Source organism: Nematostella vectensis, chromosome 11, assembly GCF_932526225.1.
Source record: "Nematostella vectensis chromosome 11, jaNemVect1.1, whole genome shotgun sequence".
NCBI lineage: Eukaryota > Metazoa > Cnidaria > Anthozoa > Actiniaria > Edwardsiidae > Nematostella > Nematostella vectensis.
Genome location: NC_064044.1, coordinates 3,970,082 through 3,982,976, shown reverse-complemented (window position 1 = coordinate 3,982,976; position 12,895 = coordinate 3,970,082). Strand labels below are relative to the sequence as shown.

General features: G+C 43.5%; 1 protein-coding gene and 1 long non-coding RNA gene across 3 annotated transcripts in view; both read right to left on the bottom strand.

Moving 5' to 3' along the window:
• Positions 1–323: 323 nt before the first annotated feature.
• LOC125573851 lies at positions 324–2,580 on the bottom strand. The gene is made up of 2 exons (XR_007314230.1): positions 1,973–2,580; positions 324–1,723 (listed from the first exon to the last, which is right to left on the bottom strand). It is a non-coding gene; the product is annotated as an uncharacterized LOC125573851 (long non-coding RNA).
• Positions 2,581–2,998: 418 nt separating this feature from the next.
• LOC5507706 (disks large homolog 5) overlaps positions 2,999–12,895 on the bottom strand; it is a 29,157-nt gene continuing 19,260 nt past the window's right edge. Inside the window, exons 20-23 of one of the 2 annotated variants that reach the window (XM_032376461.2) lie at positions 12,562–12,689; positions 12,383–12,486; positions 11,448–11,557; positions 2,999–3,946 (exon numbers count right to left, since the gene is read on the bottom strand). In XM_032376461.2, the coding sequence (XP_032232352.1) occupies positions 3,243–3,946; positions 11,448–11,557; positions 12,383–12,486; positions 12,562–12,689 (1,046 nt within the window). In that variant the 3' untranslated portion in view covers positions 2,999–3,242. Of the gene's footprint in view, positions 3,947–8,557; positions 10,011–11,447; positions 11,558–12,382; positions 12,487–12,561; positions 12,690–12,895 lie in introns of those variants that run through there. The other variant, XM_032376462.2, reaches the window with a different exon arrangement.

Sequence of the window (12,895 nt, the reverse complement as noted above, 5' to 3'; positions counted from 1 at the left end):
GGGTGTGATCATATGGTGTGGTGATGTTGGAGGGTGATGGTGAAGGATGGCTAATAAGGTAATGTAGAGTGGAGATGGTAGTAATGTAATTACGGTGAAAAGGTGGATAGGTTAGACTAGTAGGTGATGGAGGGTGGTGAAAAGATAAAGTGGGACTATAGAATAGGTTGTGGTAGTGTGGTGGGTAGGTGAAAAAAAAATAATAATAATATGGTGTGGTAGAGAGATGGCTAATGGCTGTGTTGGTGGGGAAAAAATTGGTACGGTGTATAGGTAAGAGTGGTGGTGAGGGGGATGTGGAGTAGATAAGGCTTATAATTTAGCGTGATGGGTCTGTGTGTGTTAAAATGGTAGTGGTGCGGAGGTCGATTTAAAATTTGTGAGGTTATGGTGTAAATGTGGGTGATAATATATCGTTATGAGAGAGTGAGTGAGTGTGGTATTGTAGTATATAGGAAGGCGGTGATAGAAGATAAAGATGGTGATAGGTTGAGATAAGTAGGTGGAGAGGTGGTTGTGTAGCGAATGGTGAAACTTAGTTTATGTTTGTGAAGTTGCAGTGTGAAGGAAGGGGAAGGGGTGATAGGGTTATCAAGTTATGTTCGGGTGGTTAAGATTATGGATTATGAGACGAAGAGTTAAGGTTGTTATAAGAGATGGGATTGATAATAAAACGACATGAGAGTTATGAATAAAGGGTTGTTTTTGGTTGAGTGGAGAAGGTAGTTAGTAAAAATGGTATTATGTGGAGATTGAAACAGTTAAAATCGGTAACTTGTGGCGAGTGTTGTGTAGCGGATGTGAAGAGGTGATGGCGGCATTAGTGAAATCTGATGAAGGGGGATAATACGAGTGTGAACAGAATGATGAGCGGGGATATTGTGACGAGACTGTGTAGTGTTTTTGAGAAAGTGTGTTGTGTGTAGGGTAGGAAAGTAATATGTAGGGTAAGAGAAAGAAAAGTGTTTAGATTGTAGAGAGGAAATGGTGAGCGGTAATGGAGAGGGTGAGGTATGTGTGGAGGTATGTATCTAATGAAGTGTGTAAGTGGTATGATTGACAGGCGAAATTAAATAATAATAGAGATTGAATGAGAGAGAAAAAATATAAAATACTGTAGCGGTGAAAGGAAGTATTGCGGACAATGGAAAATGATGCTAGTAAAACGGCGAGAAGAAGATGAAGTAGGGGCGCGGGAGGCGACAAAGGGAGCGCGGTGAGAGTGGAGATGAGGCTGAAACGTTAACAAGACAGGAAGGATAGTTTACCCCAGATGAAGCGATAATCGGTGGTAAGAGATAAGGGGAAAAGGCAAAGGCATGAAAAAAACAACCGGCATGTATATGCAAAATGGACATAACAAAATAAACCAATAAGACAAAAGTGTGTAGGTCATTTCAGAGAGCTCTGCGAAATGGAGAACTAAAGCATATAACGCCAACCAAGACTTCTCATCAGGGGGCGAGGTCTATTGGTTGGTCATATACGAACCTGGGATTAAAGCGGGGAGACTTAGGGGAAAGCTAGGGGAAAAGCGGCGATGATGGTGGGAGTAAAAAGGGGAAAAAACTAGGGAGATGATTCGTATATGAAGCGTGTTTCGAATGATAAGGCCCTCATCACCCGCCCCTACACGCTCGTTAGTAATGCCTGTAGTGAAGCGTGGTGCATGCAATGGCCAAACCTGTGTAGCGCCTGGCTCCGGCTGAGTGCATGGCTTGGTCTGAAAAGTAAAAGGTAGCGCGCCGGGGAATGAGGTAAAGAGAAAAAAGTGGATAGAGGCTAAGATAGGAGGGGGAAGTGTGTAGTGGACAAAATGGTGCATGTGATGGTCCTGGCTAGCGGCTGTATGTGGTGGACTAAATGATAAATAAGTGTGGGAACTTATGCATGTAGCAGGAAGGGGAGAGAATACGGGTGTCGTGATGTGGTGGGTAGTATATAGGATGTGTGGAAAGGAGGGTGTACATACCCGAGATGTGTATTGGCGGAGCTTAGATTGGTGTCTTGGAGGTATTCCGTATGCAGCGAAGTGAGGGGTTATAAGGGGATTGCGCTCGTGGTTATACGAGTATTAGATGAAAATAGATATCGCTGTTTCCGGTTCCGGTTATTGTACATCCGGGTATTTATTAACTAGGTTGCGGTTTGGTTTACAAAATTGGCAAAATATGGCGGATGAATACAATGAATGGCTATGTTATTGTACGGGAATATTTTGGAAGTGTTCTGTGCCAGATAGGATGACGGGGTGACATACGCTGAGAGGATAGAGTGTTGGTGAGGAGTCAGGTGAGGATATTCAGGGCAGTAGCGTGTGTTACGTAGGAGTCTCGGGGAAGTTTTCCTACGGTCATTGTTGAGGCCTGTATGTCTATATCTGGAGATGGTGGCTTGTTGTCGATGGAATAGAAGGACTGTTTTTATTCGGTGTGGTTATGCTGTGTGGTACAGGAGACTCGTAGAATTCCTTTTCGGTTTGGATCGGGTATTCGTACCAAGACGTAGGGGCCTAAAGTGGTGTGGTAGTGAGGTGGGTGTGATCATATGGTATGGTGATGTTGGAGGGTGATTGTGAAGGATGGCTAGTAAGGTAATGTAGAGTGGAGATGGTAGTAATGTAATTACGGTGAAAAGGTGGATAGGTTCGACTAGTAGGTGGTGGAGGGTGGTGAAGAGATAAAGTGGGACTATAGAATAGGTTGTGGTAGTGTGTGGTGGGTAGGTGAAAAAGCAAAAAAAAAATAATAATATGGTGTGGTATGGAGATGGCTAATGGCTGTGTTGGTGGGAAAAAAATTTGGTACGGTGTATAGGTAAGAGTGGTGGTGAGGGAGATGTGTGTATGGTGGGGGAGGGGGCTGTATGTAGGTGTTTGTAGGGGGGGGAAATTGGTTGTGGGGTAGTGTCTGGTGTAGGGTGTGGCTGGTTGGTGTGTTGTGTTTGTGCAAGATAAATTGTGACCTCATTGATGGAGTCTTTCTCAAGCAACGCAATGACATCAAACCTCTTTAAAGAAAATATGATGAGGGAATAATAGATGAATTGTTCAATTTCATCGCTCCCTCTTTTTAGACATGCCGCAAAATATGATGCGGCAAAAAACCCCTGGAAGAGATTCGTGGAAAAATGAAACCACAGGTGGATTATGAATCCGATTAGGAGAAGTGCTTTTCACGAAAAGTCCTATTTCAAGTAAGACTAGTTCGTCAGGCAGGTTGTCAACCTCATAGCGCAAATCATCAGCTTTTTAAGGCATACTCTCCTAACTTAACATACGTCTCATGGAATCTCTCTTTGATTTTATTCACTTCAACGTCATCTTCGTTGTTTTTCTTGCAATGTCGCTTTGTCAGACAGAACACCATTTTACCGAAGAGTTCCGTCTCAGTGAGAGCCTCTGTGATTCGATCTTGACTATCCTCAAATACCACACATGCCATTGCAAGAAAAAGAGGGTTGTGCAAAAAATCTTTAATTCCGCTGTCTTGTTTCATACGCTCTCTAAATTGCACGGATATTTTCGGAGAGGATGCAAAATAACTCGAAATAAACTCTTCGACTTTAGAGTCACCAAACCCTTTAATTTCTAGCTTTCTAAAGTATCCTCGCATCTCTGGCTTCATCGTGTTTGGGCGGGTAGTGACGATGACGAAGCTTTCCTGTAGTATTTCATTACTAAAGATCTTATCGAATGCTTTTTTCGCGGATGAAGAGAGCTCGTCGTATCCATCGATCACAAAGGCAACCTCATTCTTGTGCTCACAAAGATAGCAGATGATGTCATCTTTATCCAGCGCCGAGTAATCATCTTGGATGGATTGCCTTAGGACATATCTCCAGTCTTCCGAGTTTCTCAAATCACGACAGACTACCAGAAAGACAATTGCAATCTCGGGAGGAAATGGATTTTCAGTAGACACGGGATGGTCGCGGGATGATACTTCTGAAAACGGAAAGTACAGTTAACTCACATTAGAGGTAAATATCGTACTAACGGCAGAAAGAAGTCCTCCTTGTTAGCACCTTGTTAGCACAACTTTTTTTTATTAAAAACTTCTAGAGGGTCATTCTGATTAACTTAGATTATTGGCTCGACTTTTGAACATCATTTTGAAATACTGTAAATAGTTGAGCCGATAAGAGACGCTATAGCGTGTTTCAGCGGCCGATAAGTGAGGGGCCGGCACTTTAATGCAATGATTTGCTAGATAACTATGTATGTTTCATGAAGTAAATTCATCCAGCCGCCCCCGCGAACCGCACTCCTTCCGCACGCGTTTAGAATCTCATGACCAAATCCGTTCACCGATTGGCCAAAATGTCTATTGCATAATGAGTTTTTGAAGTTTTCAAGTAGAATTTGATTAGTCAACGTTTAAAAAAATGCAGTCAATTGGTGACTGAGATCGTGGAGCTGTTGACTAACACCCTGGACTTGTTGACCGAGTTGTTCACCAACACCCTGGACTCGTTGATCAACACCCTGGACTTGTTGACCGAGTTGTTCACCAACACCCTGGACTCGTTGATCAACACCCTGGACTTGTTGACCGAGTTGTTCACCAACACCCTGGACTCGTTGATCAACACCCTGGACTTGTTGACGGAGTTGTTCACCAACACCCTGGACTCGTTGACCGAGTTGTTCACCAACACCCTGGACTCGTTGACCGAGTTGTTCACCAACACCCTGGACTCGTTGATCAACACCCTGGACTCGTTGATCAACACCCTGGACTCGTTGATCAACACCCTGGACTCGTTGACCAACACCCTGGACTCGTTGATCAACACCCTGGACTCGTTGATCAACACCCTGGACTCGTTGACCGAGTTGTTCACCAACACCCTGGACTCGTTGATCAACACCCTGGACTCGTTGATCAACACCCTGGACTCGTTGATCAACACCCTGGACTCGTTGATCAACACCCTGGACTCGTTGATCAACACCCTGGACTCGTTCACCAACACCCTGGACTCGTTGACCGAGTTGTTCACCAACACCCTGGACTCGTTGACCGAGTTGTTCACCAACACCCTGGACTTGTTGACCGAGTTGTTCACCAACACCCTGGACTTGTTGACCGAGTTGTTCCCCAACACCCTGGACTCGTTGATCAACACCCTGGACTCGTTGATCAACACCCTGGACTTGTTGACCGTGTTGTTCACCAACACCCTGGACTCGTTGATCAACACCCTGGACTCGTTGACCAACACCCTGGACTCGTTGACCGAGTTGTTCACCAACACCCTTCACTTGTTGACAGATTTCCTCCAACTGATGCCATTGCGCTAGTATTTCAAAGCATTCATTTGACCCAGGCCGTCTCTTCAGTTCATCAATCTCGTCTTGATTGACACCAAGTGCAACCAATGCATCTGCGATACGGTCCCAAAACTCTTCAAAAGTGGCGTCATCGTACGCAGCCTCATGGATATGGCCATACACCTTGTTGCGATAATACTTGATTCTTGTTATATTCGCCTCCGTGGAGATGTCGGTGTCAGCTGGCAGTGCATCCCATCCCGTTACTGGTTCAGTCAGAGTTGGACAATTATTTCTCAACAGAATAGTAAGAAGGGTGATATCAAAGGGTTCTGAGGAGGGTGGGAGTAAAGGTGGTCGTGAAAAGAGCTGATACCACTGATCATCATTCAGTACTCTTCTCCAGTTGCGAGGTGGGGGAGTTGGTCGCTTCCATAGGTTGTGAAGTAATGTTTGGTTATTGTTTAAAGCAACAGCCAAGTCACCAGGTGGATGGAGACCATCCAGTACAGAGCGCAATGCCTTTGTTCCACCATCTATCAGTAACCTCCCAAGTTAAGCAAAGTTATCAGATTCCTTGGACAAAGGAAATGCCATAATCTTATTCTGCAAGATAATAACAAACATCAAACTATGAGCACAAATTCAGTGGTCAAGCTTGCTTGATCCATATGACATCACAACAAATTTTACAAAAGATGAAACACTGTACATGCTGTTAGCACCATAGGCACTCATTTAATTTTTGTAGTTGCCAGGATGCACTTGTCCGAAGTCTGGTATTTTTAATATTCGATATAGAAAGTTTTCTTAAGTAGAGGCGGACTAGAAACAAATATTTTATGCTTTAATAATTAAGTTTCTCAGAAAACTTAACACTTAAAATGGTGCTTTATATTTGGTGTTTTATTTTTTAAGACCACCCTATAAGAACACTAGAAATATAGCTCTGGATACACAGCAAGTTGAATCTGTTTTTGAATTTTTTCGGCTCAGATGTCCTATATGTTTGTCGTCTATGACACAAAGCTGTGACATTTCTATTTTGGCTACTAGGCTCAAATTTGCGCTCTCGAGTCCTTGGCTGGAATGTTGGATGGTAGACGGGTGGCTAAGCACTGTTTTTGTGCACTTTTTAGTAGATCAAGTAAGTCAAATAAATAACGAAAAAGCCAAAAATCTGGGACTCAGGGGGGGAGGAGGAATTTTATCATTAAAAAAAAGACACTGATTTCTCTCACAGTACAACATAAGAGCAACCGAAAACAGCTAAATTAAACTTAATACACGTTCATATAGTGTTACGATTACTAGTAGTTACTATCTAGTAATCGTGTAACGCGAGTCAGCGGCTACACGTAGGCTACCTATCATGTGACTTTCATCCGTCAGGATGATGACGTCACTTGTTGTTACCAGACTCTCTCGTTATACACAACAACGCAGACTTATGTTTTTTAGAACGATATTTCGGCAGGTCAATACCTGCCTTCATCATGTTATAAATGAGTTACAATGGCATGTTACAGCTAGTATATGTACAAAGTCCATTGTTACTTCTTACACTATTTTTAGTTAACTAGCAGTATCAAAAACCTTATGGATGATAATATCGCCTCTCAGCGACAGAATTTCGAGATCGAAACAAATGATCACTTATTTCCGAATTTTTTGCTTTGCATGAGCAAGAAAAAATGTCCTCGTAACAACAGAAATAAGAAGGCATATGACGACGTAGGAATACTTTGAAAAGCAAGCGTCGTTTTTCCCCTTCTCAGCCGCCATTTTAGATTCCTTGAGACAAAGTCAATTTTTCCGCCCTGTCATCTGATTGGCTAATCCGAGCGTCTAAAAATAGCCTGATCTTAGGAAACGCCGTGACAGTTATATAATACAGATGATTGCCCCTACTTATGAGCCCCTGGTCTGGCATAATCTGAGGTTCCACTCCTATTTTGCGATTGATTTTTAGTTATGTTGAGATACCGCGGGAATTCGATAAAACGGAATCGGAAGTCTGTGTCTCAATCCCAGACTCCTTACTTTCTCCCAGTGCTCGTTTCAAAATATGGCGGCCGCCACGACAAACGAGTCAAGTGCAGTGAACTACTTACATCCAGAAAGTTTACAAGGGAGCGAGAACAGAGAGGATAGACCAGTAATGTCACCAAAGAATAATGACAAACGAGTCAAGTGTAGTGAACTACTTACATCCAGAAAGTTTACAAGGAAGCGAGAACAGAGAGGATAGACCAGTAATGTCACCAAAGAATAATGACAAACGAGTCAAGTGTAGTGAACTACTTACATCCAGAAAGTTTACAAGGAAGCGAGAACAGAGAGGATAGACCAGTAATGTCACCAATGAGTAATGACAAACGAGTCAAGTGCAGTGAACTACTTACATCCAGAAAGTTTACAAGGAAGCGAGAACAGAGAGGATAGACCAGTAATGTCACCAATGAGTAATGACAAACGAGTCAAGTGCAGTGAACTACTTACATCCAGAAAGTTTACAAGGAAGCGAGAACAGAGAGGATAGACCAGTAATGTCACCAATGAGTAATGACATGAGAAATCCGAAAAAGTGGACCTATTTTTTCTGGGGGAGATAGTGAGTTTGATAATCTGACCACACCCGAAATAACAAAAAGGGATTTTTTTTATGACTTTGCAGTTTCTCAACGGGACGTTTGTCTGATTTGACTACAAATAAGGGGGGGGGGGTTCCCTTCATTCCCCACCCCCCTGAGTAAGGGCCTGTAAAGTTACCCAGGTTTTGAACAACCGGGCCCAGAACGTCAGGCCAGGGTTAATAAAATACATCTTCAATCTTGTCTTGTGAGTTGTGAAGTTTGTGCAGAGAATGTTTAAAAAAAGTAGCATAATTTTAGCAAAAAACGAGCACTGCCACAAGCATAATATGCCACTTTTACTAGAAGGGGCGTGGCCGTGTCCCCCAATATTTTCAAAATGTTTCTATATTTTGCCACCCCTCCCCCCAATCTTACGTGGCCTACTACGGCTCTGTGCAGAGATTGCTTGACAAATTTGAAAGAAGACAACCCACTAAATACTGCGGGAAAGGGACGCATCATAAAATGCTCAATACAATCAATAATAATTATCCCATAATCGATTAATTAATCGAAAGTAAATTATGGGAATGGATTCTATTAACGATTACTCAGTCGGCCTCGATTCAAATGGCATTCGGGATTAATTGTACAGTTTTTCTCTAGTCATATTCCCGAGTTTTCCATATAAGCTCAACAAAATTCGTAGCAGTTTCTAGATGTATTTTATTATTATTCTGATGCACAGTAGCCTGCAATCAATAAAATACTGTACATTTCTTTCCCCCCATTCCTACCCCCTTACCTAAAAACACATGTCTTTCGCCTAAAAGCTTTGTAAAGCCACCCTTTGCTATTCTAAGCTATAGCGATCATGGGGGATAGTTAAACACCTATTACAAATAAGGTTGCACCCAATAATCCAAGTGTCGTAACCCGCAGCATAGCCGTAGCAGGCCTCGGCATATTAGGGGTACGATAAAGAAACATTAAGAAAATATCGGGGGCACAGCCACGCCCCTACTGGTCATTTCCTTATAATATTTGGGGGCCCGTGACTTCAGTGCCTCCCCCCCTCCCCCCTACGGCCCTGCACGGTGCATGATGGATAATACTCAAAAGGAAATATATAAGCCCTCGAAAGTGTTCACAAGCACATAAATAAAAAGGCACTATCTAACCTGCATTCGTTAAATTACATTTCGTACCCATGAGGCAATGCGTGTTACGACCCACGGACTCTCCGAGTGCAAATCTAAGAAAGCGAGAGCTAAGACACGAGCAAACAGCGGTAATAGCAGCCCAGCATCCCATACACACTCTGTTGTCCACAAGACAAAGCAAATTTGGCGAACTTCTTCACAGCTCCTCCCAACAGGGCCGTAGCCGGGGGTGGGGCACAAGGGTCACGTGCCCCCAAATATTTAAAATATATATAAGGAAATGACCAGTAGGGGCGTGGCCGTGCCCCCAAATATTTTCTTACTGTTTCTGTATTGTGCCACCCCTAATATTTCGATGCCTGCTACGGCACTGGTCCCAACATGGCGTCCCAAAAGCGTCACTGCAGGGGCAACAATGTGTCGGTTGTTTTGGCCAGCATTTTCACAAATAATCTAAACACATTCCGTGGCCACTGTGATCGGTGGATGGAAGCCATAGCCCTTAATCATATCAGCTATATACTAAATGAAAGGAGAGCTTAATCAATTAGCCACTGATGTGTCTCGCTGTGTGGGTAGTGTTCACACGCTGTAGAAAGGGGCCCACATGGTCTTTCTCGCTGTCTTTCTCGCTGTGTGGGTAGTGTTCACACGCTGTAGAAAGGGGCCACATGGTCTTTCTCGCTGTCTTTCTCGCTGTGTGGCTAGTGTTCACACGCTGTAGAAAGGGGCCACATGGTCTTTCTCGCTGTCTTTCTCGCTGTGTGGCTAGTGTTCACACGCTGTAGAAAGGGGCCACATGGTCTTTCTCGCTGTCTTTCTCGCTGTGTGGGTAGTATTCATACGCTGTAGAGAGGGACCCACAAGGTCTTTCTCGCTGTGTATCTAGTGTTCATACGCTGGAGAGAGGGACCCATATGGTTTTCTTCTGTTGCTCAGCCACCGCCTCCTGGATGGCCGTGCAGATGTGAGTTGTTGAGTTGCCGTGAACAGACGCTGGGAGAAACACCCACAAATACAGTAAACTCAGAAAGAAAATTCGACATACTTTTAAGTAAAGCTAGTCCTCCACAAGCATCTCGAGTATGTTTTTTTAACTTTTTCAGTATTCATATCAATCGATGCTGTCGTTTTTCTAAATGGTCTAAAAGAGCCTGGGGCGAGCACGCGGGAGACCTGTGGTATTCTAAAACGCTAGGGACTAGGCTCCATTTCCAAGATGGCTGCCAGTAAAATCCTGTGGCGAGTTGAACCGGTGGGGAACAGTCCCTTTCTCGATCACGCCACAGGAAACCCGAAATCGATAAGAGGCCATTTTTTTCCCAATAAATGGTCCAAAACACCGGAGAGGGGTGCGGAGGAGGCTAAAGTAACTTACTTGACATGAGCGTACTTTCAAATTGCCCAAGTACAATAGGGACTTGCGCTAAGGCATCACGTGACCTTTTGGGTAGCACGCAAGAAAACGACGATAAAATAAAATGTTTCAATGAAATAAATCCTTTCCTGAAAAAAAAAATATGGCTTTATTCGTGAGCAATAGGTAAGTTGCTTTTTGTTGCTGTTATTTTGCCGCTAACCTGAGCGCGCGCTAGTTTGACACCCAAAAAGTCATGTGATCTGTTAGCGCAAGTTCCCTATTGCCTTCTTAGCTTTTATTTTGGGTTTCCCCGCCACGAATGTCTGTTTTGTTCGCCTGTTTTATGTTTTTTTAGTCTTAAAGCCCCGAAAGCTGGCGACAGACCTCAACCACATTCTAACTTTTGCTAATCTCAGTACTTTCTGCTATAGCTAGGCTGCCAAACGAAACAAGGCACCTTGGATGCTCGCACTTCCCGAGCCTAGTGGGTGCGAATGTGTGAACTTCCCACTGAATAAATGTTAAGTTTTGCTAGGATGCCAAACAAAACAAGGAGCCTTGAATGGCGCACCTACCTTGTGGGTTTGTATGCGTGGACTTACCACTGAATAAATGTTAAGTTTTGCTAGGATGCCAAACAAAACAAGGAGCCTTGAATGGCGCACCTACCTTGTGGGTGTGAATGTGTGGACTTCCCACTAAATAAATGTTAAGTTTTGCTAGGATGCCAAACGAAACAAGGAGCCTTGAATGGCGCACCTACCTTGTGGGTTTGTATGCGTGGACTTACCACTAAATAAATGTTAGGTTTTGCTAGGATGCCAAACGAAACAACGAAACCTTGAATGGCGCACCTACCTTGTGGGTGTGAATGTGTGGACTTCCCACTGAATAAATGTTAGGTTTTGCTAGGATGCCAAACAAAACAAGGAGCCTTGAATGGCGCACCTACCTTGTGGGTGTGAATGTGTGGACTTCCCACTGAATAAATGTTAGGTTTTGCTAGGATGCCAAACAAAACAAGGAGCCTTGAATGGCGCACCTACCTTGTGGGTTTGTATGCGTGGACTTACCATTGAATAAATGTTTGAAGTCTCTTTCAAGCCTCAAGGACGACTCGTGTAGATCTTTAGCGTTTCTACTTGTCATCTTTTCCGGGATGTACTTACTATCACGTAAATCCCTGCAAAAAATGTTAGATTTAGGGACTACCTAAGGGTCATGGAGAAGCTATCAGAAGATTTCACCACATTGGATTGATGCACGGGAAACAAAACAATAGAACGAAAATACAATAGAACAATGAGGTAATCCAGCCAATCCTGTTAGGCCTTGGGAGCGGGATTCTACACTGCTCCTACCTAAGAAAGGAGCTCAAATGAACCATTGTTATAATTTCAGTTTAATGCTCTGCTACTACTTTTGACGTCATCGATTAAGCCATATTCATGACCACCTTGTTGCACCCTTTCAACAGGTCATGACATTTCCCCATGATGTTTGTATAATACATGAGTATTTCTTGGAGGGAAAGGAAACGAAAACATTCTTCACCCTTCATGAGATTTTTTGAATCTCACATAATGTTTCTACCATGTGATTGAAGTATTTTCCTGGAGGGACGGCCCGACATTGGAAACCAAGCGTAACGAAAACATGACTCGACAGTTTTTCCAATATCTACTGTTACTGTCTGGTGCTAGCGAAATGTAGCGAGCCTAGCTCTGTATTTTGTACCATATACATCGCTATACTGTGTGTGCCGCTACTGCTGTGTGCAAATCATTAAAGCTTGAGAGTACCAGCCTCGCCTTCATCTTCATCTTCGTCTAAAGATCCCAAGTAGTCCCCTAACACGACTAGTTTTGATAGCATTCTCTTAGGCATTATGCTCCGCTCTTTCTGTCTCTAAACTTCTTCGACAAAGAAAGCTGTCGCCCAAGCCTTGGAAATTCGGAAAGCTTGAAAGCCTTATGTGGTTCGCAAGACAGGGTTGTTCGCCACTCACTTGATTTGCCTGAAGGACTTGAACTTCACATAGAGCACTATGGGATAGACTTGCAAGGCGTGCAACCGCTCGACCGCATGCGGGCTCACGGTAAGCAATAAATGCTGCATAAGAAGAAAACAAAAAAAACATCAGAATACCTAACATAAAATAGAACACAAGACACAATACTTGCATACCTTGTCAGTAACATTCTTAATCGCAGATAGCGTCAAACAGTGAAGCTGCCCTGCCTTCCACGTGTAGTCCACGAGCTTGCCTTCGGCGACTTTCTTCTCGATCTTTTCTTCGGATAAATTCATCAGCTCTGCAATCAATAATGGATACTCATCACAAAATTATAGCGCAATAAAGTCATATACCATAAATACTAGTTTAAGCGCCCTATGTTGACTTCCTAGAAGGCCAGTAAGTCGGTTGATATATTTGGAATAAATCCTATACCGCGGCCGACGTCTTAATCAAGGCGCTTACTTGAAAAGGGAGGTACTTTTTTCCAGATTCAAATTCCTG